The 26,363-nt window shown below is 39.2% G+C and overlaps 1 protein-coding gene across 1 annotated transcript; it reads right to left on the bottom strand.

Moving 5' to 3' along the window:
• Positions 1–2: 2 nt before the first annotated feature.
• TAF7L (TATA-box binding protein associated factor 7 like) lies at positions 3–21,560 on the bottom strand. Its single transcript, XM_075999130.1, has 12 exons — positions 21,300–21,560; positions 16,231–16,298; positions 15,349–15,427; positions 12,667–12,800; positions 11,864–11,990; positions 11,567–11,622; positions 8,137–8,178; positions 6,885–6,957; positions 6,447–6,557; positions 5,736–6,002; positions 5,426–5,538; positions 3–17 (listed from the first exon to the last, which is right to left on the bottom strand). Exons 1-12 carry the CDS (start codon positions 21,553–21,555, stop codon positions 3–5), a joined length of 1,341 nt encoding a protein of 446 aa, XP_075855245.1. The 5' UTR covers positions 21,556–21,560.
• Positions 21,561–26,363: the final 4,803 nt, after the last annotated feature.

Consider the following 26,363-nt stretch of genomic DNA (forward strand, 5'->3'; position numbering starts at 1 on the left):
AGCTATGGAAAAATTACCTGTAGGGAAATAAATACAGTGATAATCAAAAAAGAAGAAAAAAAAAAAAAAAGAAAAGAGCACTTCTCAATACTAACTATAGCCATGTGTTGCTTAACAATGGGGATACATTCTGAGAAACGCATCAATAAGTGATTTTGTTGTTATGCAAACATCATAGAGTGTACTTACACAAACTTAACCCTTTGCACTCGGATGTCGAGTGTGACTCGACACGGTTAGCATCGGTACCAGCTCGTATGTCGAGCCACACTCGACACGTAGTTTCACCGTGGGGGGAAGGGGGATTTTTGACTATTTTTCCAGTGTATTTTCTTGTTTTCATTAGCATGAAAAGAAAAGTAAAATGTAAAATCTGGGGTATTTAAAAAATTAAATGCCGAGTAGAATAAAGGAATCAAGAAAAAAGCAAGCGAGTGCAAATTAAATGGTATAGCCTACTACACACCTAGGCTCTATGGTATGGCCAGTTGATCCTAGGCTACAAACCTGTACAGCTTGTTACTGTACTGAATCCTGCAGGCAGCTGTAACACAATGGTAAGTATTTATGTATCTAAACATATCTAAACATATAGAAAAGATACAGTAAAAATACAGTATAAAAGGTAAACAAAAAAAAAATGGTATACCTGTATAGTGTACTGACCATGAATGGAGCTTGCAAGACTGGAAGTTGCTCTGAGTGAGTCAGTGAGTGAGTGGTGAGTGAATGTGAAGGCCTAGGACATTGCTGTACACTACTGTGGACGTTATATGTACTATATGCTTAGACTACACTAAATTCATTTTAAAAGAGTAATTGTGCTACAACATTATGATGGCGACGATGTCACTAGGCTATAGGAATTTTTCAGTTCTATTACAATCTTATAGGACAACCTGATATCATATATGCAGTCCATCGTTGACCAAAACATGGTTATACAGCGTATCACAGTACTTACACAGATAAAAACAAAGATGTTTGGTGGGTACTAAAGCAATCTTGGCATTATCTGTTCACCTGGTTGTTTTTAAGCAGAACTTGGATAAATGATTTGCTAAGAGGAAGGGAATATACAGAACATAAAAATTCCCCTGGCCTTGTGGGGATGGGGGTGGGGAGCAATGTATGGCATACATCCTTCACATTTCCTTCTCCTTCAACATGCAGTCACTGGCCCAAGCCCCATCAATTCTACCTTTAAAATACATTATCTCATATATCAATGTTCATAGCAGTATTATTCACAATAGCCCAAAGTGAAAGCAACCCAAATGTCCATCAATGGGTGAATGGATAAACAAAATGTGGTATATCCATACAATGTAATATTAATCAGTATTAAATGGAATAAAGTACTGATACATGCCACAACATAGATGAATCTTGAAAACTTTATGCCAAGTAAAAGAAACCAGACTCAAAAGACCATGTATTATATGATTCTACTTGTATGAAATAACCAGAATAGGGAGATTAGTAGGAAGCAGATTAGTGGTTGCCTAGGACTGGGCAGGGGAGAGGTTTGGTGGAAATGGGGAGTGACTGCTAATGGGTACAGGGTTTCTTTTTGGGGTGATGAAAACTTCTAAAATTCTGGTGACAGTTGCAAAACTTTGGATATACGAAAAGCCTTTGAATTGTATTTAAATGGGTGAATTACATCTCACTAAAATGCAGTTACAAAACCATTTTTATTACAGTTTAAAAATCTATCTTCTTTCCATCTCCACTGCCACTACGTTAGACCAAGTTACCATATTTTTTTTTTTGAGACAGAGTGTTGCTCTGTTGCCTGGGCTAGAGTGCCTTGGCATCAGCCTAGCTCACAGCAACCTCAAACTCCTAGGCTCAAGTGATCCTCCTGCCTCAGCCTCCCGAATAGCTGGGACTACAGGTATGCGTCACCATGCCTGGCTAATTTCTTTCTATTTTTAGTAGAGACAGGGTCTCACTCTTGCTCAGGCTGGTCTCAAACTCCTGACCTCAAGTAATCCTCCCACCTCGGCCTCCCAGAGTGCTAGGATTACAGGTATGAGCCACCACACCTGGCCATACCATCATTTCTTATTAGACTACCACACAGCCTCCAAACTGGCCTCTTTGCTTCTATTTCTGCCTTCCTACAATCCATTCTCCAGATAATAATCAGGGTAATCTTTAAAAAGTTCAAATTAGATATGATCCTCTTGCTTAAAATTCTTCAAGGGCTTCCCACTGCATTTAAGACTAAAACCCATCCTCCTTATCATGGCTGCAAGGCCATACGCTATGGCCTCTGCTTATTCCTCCAACCTTATGTTAAGCCAGGCTCTTCTTTACTTTAAATATTTCCAAGGTCCTCAAAGAGGCCAAGTTCTTTCTAAACACGGGACCTTGCATGTGCTCCACCCCAGAGGCTCTTCATCCCACTCTTTGCCTGGACTCATCTTTTAGGTCACAGTTTTTTTTTTTTTTTTTTTTTTGAGACAGAGTCTCACTTTGTTGCCCAGGCTAGAGTGAGTGCCGTGGCGTCAGCCTAGCTCACAGCAACCTCAATCTCCTGGGCTCAAGCAATCCTGCTGCCTCAGCCTCCCGAGTAGCTGGGACTATAGGCATGCGCCACCATGCCTGGATAATTTTTTTCTATATATATTAGTTGGCCAATTAATTTCTTTCTATTTATAGTAGAGACGGGGTCTCGCTCTTGCTCAGGCTGGTTTTGAACTCCTGAGCTCAAACAATCCACCCGCCTCGGCCTCCCAGAGAGCTAGGATTATAGGTGTGAGCCACCATGCCTGGCCTAGGTCTCAGTTTAAATATCATCTCCTCAGAGAGGCCTATCATGATCTCCCAATTTAATTTAGGACTCTAATAGCACCATTGACTTTACTTCCTTCCTAGAACTTCTTCACAATTTGTACCTTTATATTTGTATAATTTGTTTACTGTCAATCTCCCTGGCTAGACTGTTAGCACCATAAGGACTAGTATAGCAGGTCTTTGAATAATATCGTTTCATTCAATGTTGTTTCGTTATAGTAAGCCCTCACTTAATGTCAACAGGTTCTTAGAAACTGCAACTTTAAGTGAAATGATGTATAAAAGGTCCTTTTATAATGTCATTAGTTCAATGTTGTTTTGTTATACTGTTAATGAGAATAATGTTCTCATAACTATCTGTGTGGCATTTGTACATTCTCCACATGTCTGTGTGGGTTTTCTCCCGGTACTCTGGCTTTGACCCACATCCCAAAGATGTGCATGTTAGATTCGCTGGCATGTCTAAATGGTTCCAGTCTGAGTGTGGGTGTGTGTGAGTGTGCCCTGCGATGGGATGGTGTCCAGTTCAGGGCTGGTTCCCATCTTGTACCCTGAGCTGCAGGAATAGGCTCTGGACACCCATGACTCTGAACTGGAATCACTGGATAATAATTATCTTATTTGTTTTTACTTATCTTTCTTAAATATATGTTTAGCTCACATTTATTTCAATGCTTAATATTACAAGTGTTTTTTCTTTCTTTCTTTCTTTATTTATTTATTTTTGAGACAGGGTCTTGGTCTGTCGCCCAGACTGGAGTACAATGGCACAACTGATCCTTTCACATCAGCCTCCAAAGTAACTGGGACTACAGGTGTACAACAACATTACACTCGGCTAGTTTTTTTTTTTTTTTTTTTTTTTTTTTTGTAGAGACGGGGTCTCGCTATGTTGTCCAGGTTGGTCTTGAACTGGCCTCAAGCAATCCTCCTACCTCAGCTTCCCAAAGCCCAAACTGCTGGGATTATAGGCATGAGCCACTGCACCCAATTGGTGTTTTGTTTTTTGTTTAGTAGTTTGGCGATATTTTTGTGACCAGAAATATACCATAGGAACTAACTCTTGTTTATATCAATTAGCTTATGGTAAAATTGGTTTTGTTATATGTTGTTTTGCTTAATGTTGCAGTTTCCAAGTAGATATCTGTAACATTGAGGACTTATTGTATTGTATCTGTCTTATTCAACATTGTACATTCAGTGCTTTTCACTTCCTAGGCGTTCAATATTTGTTGAATGAGTGAAGTTTTACAAAGACCTCATTCCACCCTGCTACCTTCATTTAGAAGATATGGCTACCACTACTCCTCTGAGAAGAATAGCCAAAAATGATATTGGGGGTGAGGTGGAGGGTTCTTTGTATCAAATGTGTTCTGGTAGATTTGGAAACATACTTCTCACCTGCTCAATTTTTTGATTTTCCTCCAACTTAAGTTGCTCCAGCACAGACTGTAAATGACTCTGGAAAACAAATTGTATAAATGATGAATGCTGAGTCTCAAAGTAAAAAGACCAAGAGAAACAAGGAGTTTGGCAAGTAATTTGATAAGAAAACTGTCAGTCATACAAAAGAGCGCTCTTTCTAACGGATTTAGAGTATAAAAACTACACACCTTAACAATAGTGCTATCCTATTTTATTTTGTACACCCTACACAACATTTTTTGTTGCCTTAAAATAAATGATTGGAATACCTTCGTGTTACCTTTTTCTAGTTTAGCACAAATCCTTTGGCTGTGGTGACCTATTAAAGAAGCTGCTGACAATTCCTCCATTCCCCTTCACCAGAGCAGAATAGTACTATTCCTATCTAGTAAAACATGCAACAAGAACCATCATAATAATACAATATATATGAATCTTTCAAAGTATGCCCTTATCTATTATCTTACTTCGTTATTCTAAAGGATAACATCAAAATGGGTATAATTCTGTGTCGAGCTGCTCCCCTTTGATGACCACAGCTCTACAGAAAATTTAATCTGGCAAGAAATTCTCCAAATGCTTCACAATTTCCTTCACTGCAAAAATGGAAACAAACGTGGCCTAAAATACATTTTCCTTTTGTTGAAACTCTTAAAACATATATTACTAAAAGTAAAGCAAGATATTCTTATTCAAGCATGCATCAAAAAATATAAAAACTAATTTAGTTAATTCTCCTTTACTGCAATGAATACATTTTGGTACAAACAACAGGGTTCAATCTATGCCCCACCATTTATTGTGAGTCTTGGCAAGTTAATTAAGCTCTTTGAATTTCAATTCTTTATCTATGAAATGAGAATGGTGATAATATCTTAAGCTTCAGGGATATTAGGCTAAAATGAGATAATACATGTACAATTCTTAGTTCTTTAAGTGCTTTCTACAATAGTAAATGTTCAATACTATTCTTAAGTCACCTGATCCCTTCCCAAAAATGCTTATATTAGATGATCAAAGTTACTCAGGTAAAAGGAAACAGGGCTATCTTTTATTAGGAGTTTCTAAGAGATTATTTGAGTTCATGAATGAACAAGAATGCCGCAAAGAGATGACATGAGTGGAAACACAAACATGGGATGGATTTTGAAAGTAAGATATCAAGATTTCTTTATGTCAGCCAACAAGAACTTACCTTGAGCATCAGGTTCTCCACTTTCATGATGAGATGCTTCTGTCTTTGTGCTTTTCTCTGGATCCCATGGAGCTTTTTCTCTATGTAATGAATCTGCTTCTGAATTTCAGAGACTAACAGAGATAGAAACTTTATGTATCGAAATAGAGCCTAGCCTAAACTAATGGACCAAGATCCAAATTAAGTAAAAGTTCACTACCCATTTGAGCAATAACTTCTAAACTTAGCCTTGCATCTAATGTGCATTTAGAGTCAGCTTTTAGCATTGCCACTCCACCCCGACCCACCCCTGTTTTTCACTCTGACTTACCTACTGAAGTGGCACCCTCCTTTGCCTCATACTGGCCAGATTCCATAAACTTGGCCTGTAGCTCCCTCTCCAGATCTTCTTCAGAGTCCTCTTCATCCTCATCTTCATAATCATCTTCCTCTTCATCATCGTCATCGTCATCATCATCGTCATCCTCATCCTCCTCGTCATCGTCATCATTATCATCATCATCATCATCATCATCATCATCATCATCATCACTGTTACTACTAGAACCACTGAACATCTCACGAAGCATATCATATTCTATTGGTTTTAAGCAAGAGGAAGGAGAAACTACCTGAAGCTTTGCAAATGATTCCCACTCCAGATACAATCATACTTCTTACATTCAAATTCACTGGGCAACCAGTGAATTTTACAAATCATCTTTCTTGCAGGAGGATTATTCCCTTCATAAAAACAAGGACAGTGAATGAAAAACACTGTAACATTCATTCACATATTCTATGATCCAGACATCTAGAGAATTAAGGGACCACAAGAAGTTAGAATACCAGGGGTGGATGGGACATTAGAACACCAACCTAAAACATCTAAAGCACTGAGAGACCTTATCTTCCCAATAGAAGGGAAGAAGGGTAAAGGCATTCTTTTTCTGTGATTCACTGGTGAATCTATGGAGAATGATCTGATACCCAGTCAACAGCTGTCCTATCTAAAGTTCCTGCTTTGCCTTAACTAAATTACCTGAGATGTGACCTCTCTTGTAGCCACTCATTCCTGGGGATATCTGAAAGCCTGGAATAGAACCTTGACTTTCTATTTCCTTGGTATCATCTTCATTAATGACTTCCCATCCTGAAAGGAGGCAGCAGTCAAGGAAAATACAGAAGGAAAGGAGAAGGCACAGTTGAAAGGGAAAAGATTCTGGCTAAAGGTGCTATTTAATTTAGTCTAACTTTAGGTCATTTGTGGATTCCTAGTTTAATGAAGTGCCTTATATTGAATTACACAAGTAAATAAATGTCTATTACATGATTTTACTGTTCCTAGCTAGAACGTAACACTTCCGAAAATCTTAAGTTCTACACATCAAAACTGGCACACAAATATCAAATGAGGGTTTGTCAGCACATGCATATGGGGTGGAACAGACTATGCAGAAAATATTTTTATAAAGGATACGTGCACAGACAGCTTCAGCATCCGAACATAGCAGTCTCTTTAGTTCCTTTTCCACATCTGGAGAGTCAGTGTACTGAAGCAAAGTGGGGGAGGGGATACCAATACTGTCAATTAACACTTTGTGTTTTGTAGAAATGCCCTCTTCCTACAAACCAATGAATTCAAATGATTAGACCTTTTTAGATGCCAAATTTCTACTTTAGTGCTATTTATGAAGAAATTTTTAGCCATTGTCTAAATTTTTTTTACAGTAAACTTATTTATTCCCCAATTAAACAAATTATTTGAGACATTTAATCTTTTCAATTTGCCACTCTATGGTAAAGATCTCTCTCAGAGGTGTAGCCCTTAGGTCTTAGTTATTAATTATTTGCACTGATTCGTATTGGCAAAGAACTATAATTCCTTATTAGCTATTTAGAAGTAATTTGGTTTAAAGATCCAAATTCTCAGATTTCACTTCCCCACATATTTATTTTTTTATTTTTTTGAGACAGAGCCTCACTCTATTGCTCAGACTAAGGTGCCATGGCACCAGCCTAGCTCACAGCAACCTCAAACTTCTGGGTTCAAGCGATCCTCCTGCTTCAGCCCCCCAGTAGCTGGGATTACAGGCATGCGCCACCACGCCTGGCTAATTTTTTTTTTCTATCTGGCTAATTTTTTCTATTTTTAGTAGAGACGGGGTCTCGCTCTTGCTCAGGCTGGTCTCAAACTCCTGACTTTAAGCGATCCTCCTGCCTTGGCCTCCCAGAGTGCTAGGATTATAGGCATGAGCCACTGCACCTGGCCCCACATCTTTATTATTAGATATGCTCCTACAAAAACTGGATCTTAGCTACATGTTCTCCCTTGAATCCAGTTTTACATAATTATCTCCACAGCAACCAATTTGTCATGCCACAAATAGAAATTAAGACTTTGAGGGGGAATAAGCAATTGCAAACAACTGCTGCTAAAAATGAACCCTGGCTTCCAAGGAATAGTGTTTGAAATAAATATCAGAGAAAAAAGAAGATCAGAAAACACAGAGTCACTGGCCAAATTGTATCTTTGCCTAGGAGTTACTGGACAACAAACAATGAATTCATTATTCAGTGAATCAAACCCAGTGTACATGTACGGGAGTGGGGGTTAGGGGTGAGAAGGAAAGCTCAAAAGTAACCTTTATGATTTATTTGATTTGTTTGAAACTAATGAGCTATTAAACAAAACACACTAAGGGTAAACAATGAAGTTATGATTGCTCTACCTCAGTAAAGCTGATTTCTTCGATTTGTTTGAAATCAATGGGCTATGAAATAAAACACAATAAACAATGAAGTTATATTATGATTGTTCTACTTCAGTAAAGCTTAAAGAGCTCTATAACTATTCTTAACTTAGTTTTACATTTAGTAGCCACTCAATAAATGCTGTTGACTGACAGAGTATAAAAGCCAAGGCAACCGTGTTCATAGACTGGAATACTCAACATAGTAAACGTGTCAGTTCTCCCCAAATTGAACTATAAGTTTAATGTAATTCCTATCAAAATTCCAGCAAGGTTTTCTGTAGACATAGACAAGCTTATGCTAAAATTTATATGGGAAGGTATAGGCTCTAGAATGGCTAAAACAATATTGACAAAGAAAAATAAAATGGGAACAATCAGTGTTCTGATTTCAAGACCTATTATATAGATACACTGTAATACTGGTGGAGAGATTAGCACATGGATCAGTGGGACACAATAGAAAACCCAGAAATAGACCCACACACATATGCCCAACTGATTTTTGGCAAAGGTGCAAAAGCAATACAGTGAAGGAAGGACAGCCTTTTCAACAAAGGGTGCTGGAAAAATTGGACAGCCTTAGGCAAAAAAAAAGAGCCTTGAACTTGATATCATACCTTTTATAAAAATTAACTCAAAAATGGATCACAGTCTTTTTTTTTTTTTTTTTTGAGACAGAGTCTAACTTTGTCACCGGGGTTAGAGTGAGTACCATGGCGTCAGCGTAGCTAACAGCAACCTCAAACTCCTGGACTCAAGCGATCCTCCTGCCTCAGCCTCCTGAGTATCTGGGACTACAGGTGTAAGCCACCACGCCTGGCTAATGTTTTGTTTCTATTTTTTTTTTTTTTTTTGAGACAGAGTCTCACTGTGTTGCCTGGGCTAGAGTGCCGTGGCATCAGCCTAGCTCACAGCAACCTCCAACTCCTGGGCTCAAGCGATCCTCTTGCCTCAGCCTCCCAAGTACCTGGGACTACAGGCACATGCCACCATGCCTGCCTAATTTTTTTTCTATATTTAGTTATTTGACTAATTTCTTTCTATTTATAGTAGAGATGGGAACTCGCTCTTACTCAGGCTGGTCTCGAACTCCTGAGCTCAAGCAATCCTCCCACCTCGGCCTCCCAGAGTGCTAGGATTACAAGCATGAGCCACTGCGCCCGGCATTTGTTTCTATTTTTAGTTGACTGGCTAATTTTTTCTATTTTTAGTAGAGAAAGGGTCTTGCTCTTGCTTAGCCTGGTCTCAAACTCCTGACCTCAAGTGATCCTCCCACCTCGGCCTCCCAGAGTGCTAGGATTACAGGTGTGAGTCACTGCATCTGGCTCACAGGCTTAAATATAAAATGTAAAACTTTTTTTAAAAACATAAATGAAAATCTTGATGATCTGAGTTAGGCAAAGAGTTCTTACATTTAACACAAAAAGCAAGATCCTTAACAGAAAAAAAAAAAGCTGGACCTCATCAGAATTAAAAAGTTTTGGTGTTTGAAAGACCCTGAGAAGGGGATGAAAAGATAAGATATAATTGGGAGAAAATATTTGTAAACTACATATCTGACTTGTATTTATTAATGGAATATAAAAAGAACTCTCAAAACTCAATAATGAGACCAGGTGCAGTGGCTCACACCTGTAATCCTAGCACTCTAGGAGGCCGAGGCGGGCAGATCGCTCAAGGTCAGGAGTTTGACACCAGCCTGAACAAGAAAGAGCAAGATCCCGTCTCTACTAAAAATAGAAAGAAATTAATCGGCCAACTAAAAATACATAGAAAAAAATAGCCTGACATGGTGGTGCATGCCTATAGTCACAGCTACTCGGGAGGCTGAGGTAGGAGGATTGCTCGAGCCCAGAAGTTTGAGGTTGCTGTGAGCTAGGCTGACGCCACGGCACTCTAGCCTGGGCAACAGAATGAGACTCTGTCTCAAAAAAACCCAAAAAACCCCCAAACTCAATAATGAATAAAACCTATTTAGAAAATGGACGAAAGGCATGAACAGACATTTCATTGAAGTGAATATATACATGGAGAGCAAGCACATGAGATGTTCAACATCATTAGCCATCATGGTAATGTAAACTAATATCACAAGATCACTACATACCAATCAGAATTGCTAAAATAAAAAAAAACAGTGACAACACGTAATGCTAGTGAGAAGGTGGAGAAACTAGATCACTCATACATTATTGGTGGAAATATAAAATGGTACAGCCACTCTGGAAAATAGTGGAGTAGTTTCTTATAAAACTAAACATGCAACTACCATATGACCCAGCAGTTGTACTCCTGGGCATTTATCCCAGAGAAATGAAGACTTATATGTTCACACAAAAACCTGTTCACAGCTTTATTTATAATAGTCAAAAACTGAAAACAACCCAGATATCCTTCAATGGGTGAACAGTTAAACTGTGGTACATTCATACCATGGAATACTACTCAGCAATAAAAAGGAACAAACTATTGATACTGCAAAAACTTGCATGGATCTTAAGGGAATTATGCTGAGTGGGAAAATAAGCTAGTCTCTGATGTTATTATATATGGTATGATTCCATTTATATGACATTTTTGAAATGACAAAATTACAGAGATGGAGAACAGATGAGTGGTTGCCAGATGTTAGGGACCAGGGGTTTGTGGTAGAAGAAAGGTGGGTATGGTTATATAAGGACAAGATAAGGGATCCTTGCGGTGGTGAAACTTTTTAGCATCTTGACTATGTAGGTGGATACACGAACCTACGCATGGGATAAAACTGCATAAAACTAAACACACACACATAAACACATGAGTACAAGTAAAAACTAGAGAAATTTGAATAAGATTGGTGAATTATAACAATGTCAAGTTCCTGTTTGGGATATTGTACTATAGTTCTGCAAAATGTTATAATGAGGAAAACTGTAAAAAGGGTACACAGTGTCTCTCTTTTATTTCTTACAACCATATGTGAATCTATAATTCTTTGAAAATACAGTGTTTAATTTTAAAAAAGAAGCCAAGCCACAATACTCCTGTACCTTGCCCAAGGTTCTACAAGCCTGAAGTAGGGTTAGAAAAATATAACTACAATTCCCAATTCTTAGGTTCTGGATGGGTTCACTTTAAATCCAGATCTTGCAATTGAAAACTAAGAGCATAAGCAGAAATTTCAAATCCATGATTCCTCCAGACCCCTAGCAATTAGGCTGTAACCTCAAGGACGAGGTTTGTTTTTATTCACTGCTATATTCCCATCTGCTAACATAGTGTATGGTGTTTAGCTCGCATTCAATAAATGTTTACAGAACATATGAATGAATGAACAAATTACTTCCCAACTGACTTTCTCCCTTTCTTTCCAACTCACAATCCTCTTCTAATCTACCCAGCAGACACACAAATAGCATAAACTAACCTTTTTTGTTGTTTTCCGGAATCTTTTCTTTCTGACATTCTTAAGTGGTGGAGTAACTAAAATAAATACAACAAAGTGAAACATATATATGATTGATAGTAGTCACATATCTATCTGAATTTGATAGAGAAAGGTCATGCACTAGGCCACTGGCTCATGACATGACTCCTTCCCTTAACAGTGTCTGAGAGCCTAATGAACCAAACACCTAAGTGTGGTAAGAGATCCCTGGTTCACAAGGAATCAGGATTCAGCAGATAAATGTCAGCCAGAATGAGCACGGGGCTGGTGACTTACTGCCATGCTTCCAGACATATTTCTTCTGTTTCTCCTTTTCATCTTTACTGATTGCTTTAAGATCAGTAGAGGTAACTGGTTCTTCTGGAGAAGAGTGGATATCATGATCAGCCTCACACACAAGCATCTACATTTAACAAAGACAAAGAAGTTATTATGGCCATAAATCTTGGGTTAACAATAAATCATGATCATTCTTACTACCAGAAATCCTAGAGCACAGAAAAGACGGATACTTGGCATTTCCAGGACACCAAGTGTTATGTAATATACATCTATATTCTCTCATATTCTCCTTCCTCCTCTCTTTCCCCTCCCCCCACCAGCGGCACTATATATGGACTCTGAGGGGCTTTTTTTAGCTACCTCACTCACCACTGCAGAGGGAATATATTGAAAACAGACATATTCTTAACATTTTGATTTAGAGAGGAAATAAGAAATCAACAGCAGAGATGATGATAAGAACCAATTTAAACCTCCAGTGTTAATGGCACACTGCTTTAGCAGAAAGTTCAAAAGATCCCAGCTGCTCATGCTTTTCAATTAATGAAAAGTCACTATAAATGGCAAACAGGGGGCTCTACAAGCTATTTGGACAAAATTAAGTACTGAAAAGCTAAGGATCAAACACCAAACCGGAACATGTCATTTCATTCTTATGCAATCGATCTGGAAATTAGAAATGACAAGCAGCTATTCGCCTAGTGGAAAGGAGTGCTGAGAGAAAGAAAATGGAGGGAGAAAGGGATTCCCTAAAGGATGTGAGAGCTAGTACATTAAAAAAAAAAACTAGTTCATACCTGGGAAATATCTGCTGTTTTATAAAAGGTTTTTTTATCATGAGTTTTCAGGCTTCCGATAACACAAGGCAAATCAACTAGCTTAGCAGCTAGTGAGACATCTTCTACCTCAACAAGTGCATTCCGCCCATCAGCTGAAGAGAATTAAAGAAGATTAAAGTTGACATCTTCCCAGTGAACTCTTAAGCCTCTGAAGCTTCAAATAATGAAGATTTACATGAGACAGACTAGTCTTTCAGTGAAACCTACTATTTCTCAAAATGCTAAAATTGTGCACACAATTAGAACTTTCCAGAGAAAAGAAGGGAGAGTATATGGAGCTCTTTTTTCCCAGATGGTGTCACTAGTTCAAAAGTAGTTAAGTTTCTTGTTAACGAGTGTGAACTAAATGTGAGTGAAGCGGTAAATATTTCATTCTCATCCTGAAAAGCAAATTCCATCCATTTAAACCCATACCTTTTTTAGAAGCATTCAATCATGTCATTGTACATGTGTGTTTTCAAACTGTTGCGTGAGTGAAGGGTTGACCCTAGAATGGTGCTAATTAGTCTCATATTAAAAATCTTGGCTGGCCACAGTGGCTCACGCCTGTAATCCTAGCACTCTGGGAGGCTGAGACAGGAGGATCACTCAAGGTCAGGAGTTCGAAACCAGCCTGAGCAAGAGCGAGACCCCTCTCTACTAAAAATAGAAAGAAATTAATTGGCCAACTAATATATATAGAAAAAATTAGCCAGGCATGGTGGCGCATGCCTGTAGTCCCAGCTACTCGGAAGGCTGAGGCAGGAGGAGTGCCTGAGCCCAGGAATCTGAGGTTGCTGTGAGCTAGGCTGACGCCATGGCACTCTAGCCCAGGCAACAGAGTGAGACTCTGTCTCAAAAATAAAATAATAATAATAATAACAATAATAATAAAAATCTCTAGTTGCTTCACAAAGATAAAATTCTATACAACAGCCGTCTATTGAACTCTGAATCCTGCTTAGATATTTCAAATATGAATGCCTTTTGACACAAGAGGACTCAGGTGTAATCTTATATTAAGTTAAAAAAGAAACATGCAGAACCATGTTTGATGTGATCCTTTTCATGTGAATTACCTTTCAAAATATATAGAGAGATTATTTACATTCTAGTATTTTGCATAAAAATTTTGTCTGTAAGGAAACACAAGAAGAAATGGTTAATAATAGTAATCTTTGGCATTGAGGCTAGAGCACTGTGAGGAGAGTTTCATTTCTCCTTTTGAACTTTTATTTGAATTTTCTAATCACAAACTTGTATTATCTTTTTTTATAATAAATGTTAATGAGAGGCCGGGCGCGGTGGCTCACACCTGTAATCCTAGCACTCTGGGAGGCCAAGGCGAGAGGATTGCTCGAAGTCAGGAGTTGGAGACCAGCCTGAGCAAGAGCGAGGCCCCTGTTTCTACTAAAAATAGAAAGAAATTAGCCAGACAACTAAAAATATACAGAAAAAATTAGCCGGGTATGGTGGCACACGCCTGTAGTCCCAGCTACTCAGGAGGCTGAGGCAGAAGGATCGCTTAAGCCCAGGAGTTTGAGGGTGCTGTGAGCTAGGCTGATGCCACGGCACGGCACTCTAGCCCAGGCGACAGAGTGAGACTCTGTCTCAAAAAAAAAAAAAAAAAATGGCTGTACTAATTTAAATTACTGCCAACAATGTGCAAATGTTCCCTTTTCTCTGCATCCTCACCAATACTTGTTGTCTTTCTTCTGTTTGATAAAAGTCATTCTAACAGGTGTGAAGTGGTACCTCATTGCAGTTTTAGTTTGCATTTCCCAGACCAGGGCAGTGGTTCATACCTGTAATCCTAGCACTTTCGGAGGCCAAGATGGGAGGTTTGCTTGAGGCCAGGCGTTTGAGACCAGCTTGGGCAACATAGTTGAGTTCCTTTTATGTTTTGGTTATTAACCTCTTACCAGATGTATGGTTTGCAAATATAACAAATATTATTTAAAGAAAGAAATATATGTCACCTTTGTAAACAAAGAACACCATATCCATTTGTCATTCTCTTGGACATTAAAAATCATAAAGCTTGTATATAAGACTACTGGCAGTATGGAAATCCCACAGTTAACCCCTAAGTTCTTCCTTATACACACTATGATAATTACTCACATAAAGTTGCATAATTTCTACTTTCTTTCCTCTTAATAGGACTTAAGGCCGGGCGCGGTGGCTCACGCCTGTAATCCTAGCTCTCTGGGAGGCCGAGGCGGGCAGATTGCTCGAGGTCAGGAGTTCAAAACCAGCCTGAGCAAGAGCGAGACCCCGTCTCTACTATAAATAGGAAGAAATTAATTGGCCAACTAATATATATATACAAAAAATTAGCCGGGCATGGTGGTGAATGCCTGTAGTCCCAGCTACTTGGGAGGCTGAGGCAGGAGGATTGCTTGAGCCCAGGAGTTTGAGGTTGCTGTGAGCTAGACTGACGCCACAGCACTCACTCTAGCCTGGGCAATAAAGTGAGACTCTGTCTCAAAAAAAAAAAAAAAAAATAGGACTTAAGCCTCTCTAAACCATGAGTCCATCAAGACAGAGGCCATATTATATTCTTTTTCACATCCTTAGTACCTATCACAGTGCCTGGCACATAGCAATCCCTTGGTACATTATTGTTCAATATATGCTGAATAGATATTAACTACTTACAAGATAAGTCAATTTTTAGTTTATCCTTCGAGATGACACTTCCAGAATGCATTAAGTTCCTCACAGTACAAGCATGTTCCTGAAAAGGAGGTAAATTGAAAAATCAGGATTACTTATCTACCTGGCAGCTAAGAGAATAGATATATCAAAGAAAGCTCTCCCTTAAATAAAACCTTACACCTCCCAAATGTTAATAGCAAGACCATGCATTGTATAAATCAAGTTAGGATGAGGCCAACTCTAATCTCATCGTCTTTTAGTAGTTACAGTTAATGCCTTCTCCTAGCTCTACATTCCTGCCTGTCACTGCTACCTTTCAGCTGTAGTTGCTAAAGAACGGCTTAGCTGCAGCGTACCTGCCATATTAATTGGCATATTCATCAACCCTAATTGGGGAAATAGCTTTCTGAACCTCATCCTTAATATAGCTTCCTAGACTAAGTAAATGCATGAATACAGGTATCAGGGCTGGAAGAAATCGAAATACATGTTGAGATGAGCTTCGACAGCTTGCATGGTGATAAATTTACAGGAGATATAGAGCTGGTCCTTCTCACTGCCCCTTTTGAGGTGACAGAAAGGATTTCAGAAGAGTCTTATCATGGCTGTCCAGGGAATAGGCTGTTAGTATCTGTGATAAGTGGCATCATTGTCACAGCTGTTTTGCCAGGAAATCAACTCACATGATCGGTGGTATGTACAGGAGGAAAAAAATCAGCTAAAAGAGTACACACCAGGATAGGACTGCTTAATAGAACATGATTCCTAGGAAACAGATGTTCTGAGTTTTTACAGCTTACCTGAAATAGAAATGTTACAGAATAGAGGAGAACTACACTCACGCACTGAAGATATTTGCTCTGAGATACAGAGGTTTCTTACCATAGGCAGACGTAAGATAAACTGGTTCTCAAGTTCATAAGGAAGTTCATTCTGTCTTTCACTCAGGTCTTATTTTTGAGTTCATGAAAACAAAAAGAAAACCAACAGAAAGTCACTAATAACTCCTCTTGCTCCCTCTGCTGACCAATTCTGGTAGTACTCGTTACATTATACAAGCTCTTGTCCATAATCCTCACTGGAATGATACTGGTAAAGTTACACAATACTTTCTTTGACATAATTTGATAATTTTTAAGAGTCACTTTATCTCCCCTCCAACATGTGCAGATTTCCCAAAGTCAATCCAAATTACATGATGTAATCTGATGAACAAATGAAGTAAGAGCTGTTATGCAACATGATTTAATCTTAATGATATTCTTAGACTTTCAGGTAAAGGACTACAATTCAACAACAGTGGTGGTTACCTAAGCAAACTATACGTCCTCTGCAGGGAAGAGTGCAAACTGAAGGCTGAAAACCCAGAAACCACTTGCAGAAATGTTCTATGATGATTTAAAGTAAACAAAAACTTAATTTTCAATTTTTCATCCACTTTAATGAATTGGTAGAAATTAGGCAGTCCACGGGAGAGCAAGTAATTTTTTTTTTTTTTTACAGATTAAAACTCAATTTTATTTGCTTCCATAGGTCACATACAGTTCCAAGTTTTTGGATGTGTGGTTACTTGATTTTTAAAAACAACATGAAAAAATAGCAACAAAGTTTGCCCCCCACAAAAAAAGACTCCAAATTAAATGCTTCACATTAATTTTCAAACTAAAAAAGAAGTCCTGAAACAACATTCTGGATAAGAACTATAGAACAGAATAAGCTAAGTAGGAAATTCAGTGGCAGCCTGGGGTTGAGAGCAGGTAATTTTTTATGACTCTGGAACCAACATCAACAGCACTGAGCTACCTTGGGGAAAAATTGGGAGTCCAGTTCTTTTTTTTTGAGACAGTCTTACTATGTTGCCTGGGCTAGAGTGCCATGGCGTCAGCCTAGCTCACAGCAACAACCTCAAACTCCTGAGCTCAAGAGATCCTTCTGCCTCAGCCTCCCTAGTAGCACCACCATGCCCAGCTAATTTTTTCTATATAGTTGGCCAATTAATTTCTTTCCATTTTTAGTAGAGATGGGGTCTCGCTCTTGCTCAGGCTGGTTTCGAACTCCTAACCTTGAGTGATCCTCTCGCCTTGGCCTCCCAGAGTGCTAGAATTATAGGCATGAGCCACCCTGCCCGGCTCGGAGTCTAGTTCTTATAGCTAGACTATCTATGTGAGTACCCCTAACTTCATGGAATATGCATTCCTGAAAGGGTGGTATGAATAGGACTTAAACTTTGATTTTATTTATTCATTACTAACATTTATTGCATGCATTCTATGGGGCTAGCACTACATTGAGTGCATTAATTCTATTACTTCATTTAATCCTCACAACCACCACTTATTTGAAATACTCCTAAAGTATGTTTAAAGGAACCCTAAAGTGGATCCCTTTGTAAAAAAAAAAAAAAAAAAGGAAAGGAAAGAAAAGAAAAATACACCTTTGATATAGTGAATACTCTCTTTCCAGTTAATCTTTTTTTGAAAAACTATAATCGCATACAATTATGAGGGCACGTAGTAATGTTATGACATATGTATACTGTGTGAAATGATTGAATCAAGCTAATTTACATATCCATTACCTTAAATACTTATTATTTGTTTCTCCTGTCCAACTGCAACTTTCTACCCTTTGACCACAATCTCCCCCAGTCCCCTTACCCACCAACCTCTGCTAACCACCATTCTACTCTCTGCTTCTACGAGTTTGATTGTTTTAGATTCCAAATATAAGTGAGAACATGTGGGTTTTTTCCTTCCTCTGTCTGGCTTATTTCACGTAATGTCATCTAGGTTCATCCATGTTATTGCAACTGATATATTTTCCTTCTTTTTGTAAGGTTGAGTAGTATTCCATTGAGTATATGTACCACATACTCTTTATCCATTCATCCACTGATGAACACCTAGGTTGATTTCATAACTTGGCTACTGGGAATAATCCTATGAATGGGTGCATGCAGATATCTCTTTGACATACTGATTCCAAGTCCTTAGGATAAATACCCAGAAGTAGGATTGCTGGATCCCAAGTTAGTCTTTAATCTTATTTTCCATCTATTTGGGATGTATCTGTAGTAACTTGTATTTGGGCTATTAGGGCCCACACTTCATCTGAGGATGATTTTTCTAATAGGTTGGAAGAAAGCAATGTACATATATGAAACCTGACTATGCTATAAACCAAATTATAAGATCTTATACCTTGAGTTAAAGTAAAAGCTCCAGTTCATGTACAGTCCCTAATATTCTGTAAATCATTAACTAGACTCTGAGTTTTCAATTTGAATCTCAATTTAAAACACTGGAACATTTTTAAACATATACAAGTGGTTCTGGGACCCTATTAGGGTAAAATCATTCAGAAGGCAGGGTGTAGTGGCTCACACCTGTAATCCTAGCACTCTGGGAGGTCAAGGTGGGAGGATTGCTTGAGCTCAGGAGTTCGAGACCAGCCTCAGCAAGAATGAGACCCCCGATCTCTACTAAAAATAGAAATTAGCCAGACAACTAAAAAGAAAAAAAGAAAAAAATTAGCCAGGTGTGGTGGCACATGCCTGTAGTCCCAGCTACTTGGGAGGCTGAGGCAGGAGGATCGCTTGAGCCCAGGAGTTTGAGGTTTTAGTGAGCTATGATGATGCCAGTGTGCTCTAGCCAGGGCAACAGAGTGAGACTCTCTCTCTGTAAAAAGAAAAAGCAAAGAAAAGAAAGAGAAAGAAAAGACATCATTTAGAAGTTATGATTTCACTATATTAGTGTAAGTTCAGAAATTATCAGAAAGGCGTAGAAAACACAAAGAGGTCAACGGTGGAAAAGCAGACACCTAGGATGGGGAGGCCACATTATTTGTGATAAGTCATCTCTTCTTGCTTCATAAAGTTATAAATATGTATATATGCACAAGTACACACACACACACACACACACACACACATATATATACACACACACAAAAACGAAATGTAAATGTAAGAAAAAAAATTAATTAAAATAAAGTAAACGAAATACAAAATCTCGGGCTGGGCACATTGCCCAGCAAACGGAACAGAATAATCAACACAAGGTTGGGGGCAGAAACTCAGATTATTGGAAGAACTAGTTGCTAAGCAAGATTTTATCAGATCAGTAGTAACTTTTAGATTTCTCAGCAGAACTAAGACGAGGGCATTTTGTTCACTGCAAAGCCTTTTTGGCAACTCCTCTTTTATGAAAGAAAGAATGTAAGAACTGAAACTATTTCAAAGTAGTTGCTTGTAAACACCTGATAAAAGGTCCCGTGGGAAAGAAGTCAGCTAACCCTGGTTGAAATGAGTTTTAAATATTTTTTAAATTTGTTACCTGCATTTACCCAAAGAACTGGTTGTATGGTGTTTACAATAAGACAAAGCATCAACTTTTTTCCAGCAAGAGTTCTTTGATACCTAATTAAATTAAAGGAGGACCCCTCTCCACCTCTCACCCCAGCTCCATCTCGCTTTAGCAGAATTACAATAGAGGGAATTATAACTAGCTGCAGGGCGCCTGGCAGAATGCTCCGGGCAATGCGAGTCAGCACTAGCCTAAATAGGTATTTTTTCAAGTTCACAGCCGCTGGCTGCAATGTAGAGATAGTGACCCACACTCCATCCTTATCCTTGGGGCACTAAGCTTCCAAGGGGAAAGTTCGGTCCCTGGGCTTCGATCCCATTTCCCTTGAAAACCTCCCTCGGGGCCAAATAGGGCACAGCCTTCGCGCCTGGCTGTCCCGGCGGGCTGGGGAGGGCGGCGGGGTGGGCGCTGCCGGGGTCCCGGGAAGACTCACCTGCCCCTCCACGGACTCGCGCCGCCATCGGAGAGGCTGTGCGAGCTGGAAGCCGCGTCTCTGCCCTGCGGGTTCTGGGCGCCGGGAGCAGGGACAGGTAGGAGCGGCCCGCGCCCGCCCCTCCCCGCCTCGCCACGCCTCCGCGGCCGCGGGGCAGAGGGACAGAAGGGCAGCCTCGAGGGCTCGCCACGTGCTGGGGCGGGAAGGTTCGAAAGGCGCTGAGCGCTGAGGGCACGCGACGGCTCGGGGACCTCACGAAGCAAGATCAGGGCTTCAAAACAAGTCACCTTTCCATAGGGGCAACCTTCAGGGCGCCGGAGGATTTTCCCCAATAAACAGTGATACTTGCAAACACATCCGATTGCTCCTCAAATCCGTTAGGTTGGACGATTTGTCCCTTGGCGAGGCGACCTCACTTGGTGACGAATACACTGCTGCGTAAACCCACTAAATAACTGTAACTATAACCCGCGCCCAAACTATTCTAACATGATCAGCCTCTCCCTCTCCTCAGCAGAGTCGCTGTTTTACATCGTTTGGAAAGGGTCACAGTTACGTCGCTTCAAAAGGGGGATTTCTTTTTTTCTTTTTTCTTTCTTTCTCTCTCTCTCTTTCGTGCTTTCCTTTTCTTTCCTTTCTTCCTCCCTTTTCTTTTTTCCTTCCTTTCCTTTTTCTCCTTTCCTCTCCTGTCCTTTCCATTCTCCTCTTCGTTTTTGAGACAGAGTCTCACTCTGTCGCCTGGGCTAGAGGGCCGTGGCGTCAGCCTCGCTCACAGCAACCTCAAACTCCTGGGCTCGAGCGATCCTCCCGCCTCAGCCTCCCGAGTAGCTGGGACAACAGGTGTGTGTCACCATGCCCGTAATTTTTTCTATATATTTACTTAGTTTTAGTTGGCCAATTAATTTTTTCTAACTTTAGTTGCCCAGCTAATATTTTTTTGCCTATTTTTAGTAGAGACGGGGTCTCGCTCTTGCTCAGGCTGGTCTTGAACCCCCGAGCTCAAGCGATCCTGCCGCCTCGGCCTCCCAGAGTGAGCGACCGTGCCTGACCCGAAAGTGGGATTTCTCCAAAAGGGGGTTTGCACTTCAAAGGCCCAAAGAAGATCCTCGAATCGTGAAAAAAAAAAAAAAAAAACCACTTAAAAAGCCACTTACCTTTCCTTTCTACTAAGTTTCCTGGAGTTTGGGCAGCAGCTTGGGCACTGCTGTCGGCATCAGTATGAACGCCATGGTCGCCAGGAATTCGGGTGCCTTGCTCGCCGGCAACTTCGGTGCTGCTGTCACAGGCGGTTTCAGCCCCACGGTCACCAGGAATCTGGGGTTCTTGGTTGCTGGTTACTTCTGCTGTGGAAACTGTCAGTGTTGAATCATTTTCTGAGGAATCGGGGAGCTGCGCCTCAGGGCACTCCATAGTTCACAGTTGGGGTTGTAAAATGGCTTCCTATTAGTCATGTGATCAGGAAAGTTCTAGAATTTTCATGAAATGATGTCAAAGGTAGCTTTTTTAAAGACATAGTGATACCATTAGACGCATTGCTGGTGCCTGTTAAAGGTTGTTCCGAAGTTTCTTACTGCCTAACACTTATCTAAACTTAATTGTAAGGAATAAATATTTTTGGAAGATTCTCGTACAGTCATTTCTTCTGGCACGTTATTTTTTCATCCAATTAAATTTAAGATAACCGGAGCTCCGGACCTAGACAAAATAGGTTTTGGTCCTTTTTGAATCCATCCACTAATCTTTATTTTGTCATTACATCATGGGGCTACATCAAAGGTTGTAATACAAAATAGACCAATGAGACCAGTTTTACATTTACTGTAGAATATTCTTGAAGGCATTTATTATGTTTTTATTTCAGCATATTATGAGTGTACAAATGTTAAGGTTATGTATATTGCCCATGCCCCCCTCCCCCTTGAAGGCATTTATTATATTAAAAATCTTTTAATGAGAACTCAAAGAAAAATACTGTTTTTGGTAATTTAAATAGCTGAGGAATTGTTTTGAATTGCATGAACAATGTGAATTGTATCATTCACTTTATGATGGCTGCTAGGAAGCTCAGAACCAAATTTGCAACCCACTTCTAATAACTATGAATCTTATTGGTATACATCAACCTTTCTTGATATCTTAAATAACTGCATTCTCTCCTAATTCCCTAAGTATTTTTATCTTGTACAGTAAGCAAACCTGAAAGCTGCTCAAAACCTTTTAAAAAAGAATCACATATACATGTCAGATGAATGAAACTACTACTCTAACAGAAGTGTCTCAGGGAGCATCCCAATGGATGGAAGAGGAGGGCATATAACTGCTCACTTATAAACTCTATCATCCAACAAATGTTAATTGAGAATTTAATGTGCCAAGCTGTATTTGAAACATTTATCAAATGATTAGAATACGGTAAATGATTCATGCGAAGGAGGCAAAAATTATCCTTAAGAAATTTGCAATCTAGTTAGCAATATGAGCCCACACATACGTAATTTTCCCCTTATGCCAGATGTCTAGCCTCTTCTTAAGGAAAAATAGTAATAAAAAGTGGAATATGGCTGGGCGCGGTGGCTCACGCCTGTAATCCTAGCTCTCTGGGAGGCCGAGGCGGGCGGATTGCTCAAGGTCAGGAGTTCAAAACCAGCCTGAGCAAGAGCAAGACCCCGTCTCTACTATAAATAGAAAGAAATTAATTGGCCAACTGATATATATATAAAAAATTAGCTGGGCATGGTGGCGCATGCCTGTAGTCCCAGCTACTCGGGAGGCTGAGGCAGAAGGATCGCTCGAGCCCAGGAGTTTGAGGTTGCTGTGAGCTAGGCTGACGCCATGGCACTCACTCTAGCCTGGACAACAAAACGAGACTCTGTCTCAAGAAGAAAAAAAAAAAAGTGGAATAAATGAAATGATATAAATTATTATTATTATTTTGAGACAGAGTCTCACTCTCTTGCCTAGGCTACAGTGCCATGGCGTCAGCCTAGCTCACAGCAACCTCAAACTCCTGGGCTCAAGCGATCCTCCTGCCTCAGCCTCCCGAGTAGCTGGGACTCCAGGCTTGCACCACCATAACTGGCTAATTTTTCTATTTTTTTTTTCTTTTTTTTCTTTTTTTTTTAATTTTATGGAACATCACAGAACTGAAAATTTTTCTATTTTTAATAGAGACGGGGTCTCATGTTCAGGCTGGTCTCGAACTCGACCTCAAGTGATCATCCTGCCTCTGCCTCCCAGAGTGCCAGGATTACAGTCATCAGCCACCATGCCTGGCCTCAATTATAGTTCCTTTTGATAGGGGAGAACTGATCTAAGAAGTAACATAAGGTACAGATACAGATAAAAGCTGTTATGTACATACTATTATATTGTCTGGTGCACATAGAATATATTTATGGATTCTCTTCTGTCATATTGCTGTTTCTTTCCAGTAAGTTCTGTTGTACACCTCCCCCTGTATAGTACTTCTCCCCTCTCCCCAGCTATGGCTTCAATTTCAACATTATAACAAATATGCAGTTGCATGTGTTCCTTCAGTAGAAATGTATCCTGTAACAGGAATCCTTCCAAGGTTAATAACAGCTAACATTAACTGAGAGCCTTTTATGTGCTAGGCTCTTTGCCAATGCTTTGCATGCACTATCTCATTGAAACCTCACAATTGCCCTGTGAGTTTGGTATGATATGATCCTGTTTATTGGGGTTTTCTATATTAGTAAACTTAGATTTAAAAGGATTAATTATACCCATCTTTCACCATATACAAAAATCAACTCAAAATGGATTAAAGACTTAAATGTAAGAACTGAAACTATGAGACTACTAAAAAAAACATTGGAGCAACACTACAGGATATTGGTGTGGGCAAAGATATTTTGGGTAAGACCTCAAAAGCACAGGTAACAAAAGCAAAGATAGACAAATGGGATTACATCAAGCTAAAAAGCTTCTGCACTACAAAGGAAATAATCAACAAAGGGAAGAGACAACTCAGTGGAAGAAAGTATTTGCAAATTATCCATCTGACAAGGGATTAACAACCAGAATATATAAGAAACTCAATGTCAAAAAAAAAAAAAATCCTATTTAAAATGGGCAAAAGACCTGAATAGACATTTTTCAAAAGAAGACATACAAATGGCCAAAAGGTATATGAAAAAAATGCTCAACATCACTAATCATCAAGTAAATGCAAATTGAAATTGCAATGAGATATCATTTCATCCCAGTTAGAATGGCTATTATCAAAAACACAGAAAATAGCAGATGCCATCAAGGATGCAGATAAAGGGGAATCTTTGTACACTGTTCATGGAAATGTAAATTACTACAGCCACTATGGAAAACAGTGTGGAGGTTCCTCAAAAAACTAAAAATAAGCTGGGCATTGTGGCATGTGCCTGTAGTCCCAGCTACTTGGGAGATTGAGGCAGGAGGATTGCTTCAACCCAGGAATTTGAGACAAGCCTGGGTGATATAGTGATACCCCATTTCAAAGAAGAAAATACTTCATTGGTAAGTGACATATCATATATAAAAGAAAGAAAACTAAAAATAGAACTACCATATGACCCAGCAATGCCACTACTGGGTATGCATCCAAAAGAAAGGAAATCAGTATATTGAAGAGATAGCTGTACTCCCATGTATATTGTAGCATTATTCATCATAGCCAAAATATGGAATCAACCTCAGTGCCCTTCAACAGATCAATGCATAAAGAAAATATGATGCATATACACAATGGAATATTATTCAGCCGTGAAAAAGAATGAAATCTTGTCATTTTCAGCAACTTGGCTGCAACTGGAGGAGATTATATTAAGGGAAATAAGCCAGGCAGAGAAAGACAAATATTGCATGTTTTCACTCATATGTGGGAGCTAAAAAAGTGGATCTCGGGCTGGGAGCGGTGGCTCATGCCTGTAATCCTAGCACTCTGGAAGGTCGAGGCGGGAGGATCGCTCAAGGTCAGGAGTTCGAAACCAGCCTGAGCAAGAGAAAGATTCCATCTCTACTAAAAATAGAAAGAAATTAATTGGCCAACTAAAAATGTATAGAAAAAATTAGCTGGGCATGGTGGTGCATGCCTGGAGTCCCAGCTACTCGGGAGGCTATGGCAGAAGGATCGCTTGAGCCCAGGAGTTTGAGGTTGCTGTGAGCTAGGCTGATGCCACGGCACTCTAGCCCAGGTAACAGAGCAAGACTCTGCCTCAAAAAAATAAAAAATAAAATAAATAAATGAAAAAGTGGATCTCATGGAGGTAGAGAGTAGAATGGTGGTTACCAGAGGCTGGGAGGGGAAAGAGGGAGGAGGGACAAACAGAAGTTAGTTAAGAGGCACAAAAATACAGGTAGATAGAAGGAATAAATTCTACTATTTGATAGCATAGTAGGGCAAATATAGTTAACAATAATTTATTATATTATATATTTCAAAATAGCTAAAAAAGAAGTTTTGGAATGTCCTCAGCACAATGAAATAATAAATGTTCAAGGTGATGGATATCCCAATGACCTTGATCATTACATATTGTATGCATGTATCAAAATATCACATGTAGTCTGTAAATACGTATAACTATTATGTATCAATTTTTAAAAAAGAAAATCCAAAGGACTTTAGTAAAAAAAAATCTTTAATAAGAGAATTTGGATTCATGATAAATAAAGAATATTAAATAATGTTTTGTATTATAGCCATACATGAACAGAAGTGGAAATGGGAAAAATATTACATTTACAATAACAGGAAAAAGAACTTATAAAATAATTTGGAATAAATTTAACCAGAAAGTCACAGTATTTTATAAAGAAAACTACAAAATCTCATTATAAATATAAAACTATTTTTGAACTCATGAAAAGGCACAGGCAGTGTTATTGAATGGGGAGACTTAATGCCAAAAAATGTTAATCCTCCCAAAATTAATATATTTAATATAAATGTAATGCAATTCCAATTAGAATCCCGGCAGGGTTTTTTTTGGTTTGTGGTTTTTCTTTCTTTTTTTAGGAATTGGATAACGTGAGTAGCCAAGAAAAGCCTGAAAAATAAGAACACTGAAGCAGGATTTGCCTTGCTAGGTATTAGGAAAAGCAATTAAGCCAGTGAGATCAAATCAACATATTATTAATATAAGATTAGACAAATAGATGCATGGAATAGAATAGCAAATCTAGAATGAGATCCTAGTGCTCGTTTTGGCAGCACATAC

Source organism: Microcebus murinus, chromosome X, assembly GCF_040939455.1.
Source record: "Microcebus murinus isolate Inina chromosome X, M.murinus_Inina_mat1.0, whole genome shotgun sequence".
Classification (NCBI taxonomy): domain Eukaryota; kingdom Metazoa; phylum Chordata; class Mammalia; order Primates; family Cheirogaleidae; genus Microcebus; species Microcebus murinus.

Bases quoted from the DNA above. Each gene is read 5' to 3' on its own strand.
- TAF7L (XM_075999130.1), bottom strand. From the start codon at position 21,555: ATGGAGTGCCCTGAGGCGCAGCTCCCCGATTCCTCAGAAAATGATTCA. The intron at 12,801-15,348 runs GTAAGTAGTTAA...AATTCTCTTCAG, and splicing joins ACTAAAAATTGACTTATCTT to CTGATGGGCGGAATGCACTT. The intron at 11,623-11,863 runs GTAAGTCACCAG...TATTTATTTTAG, and splicing joins ATATGTCTGGAAGCATGGCA to TTACTCCACCACTTAAGAAT.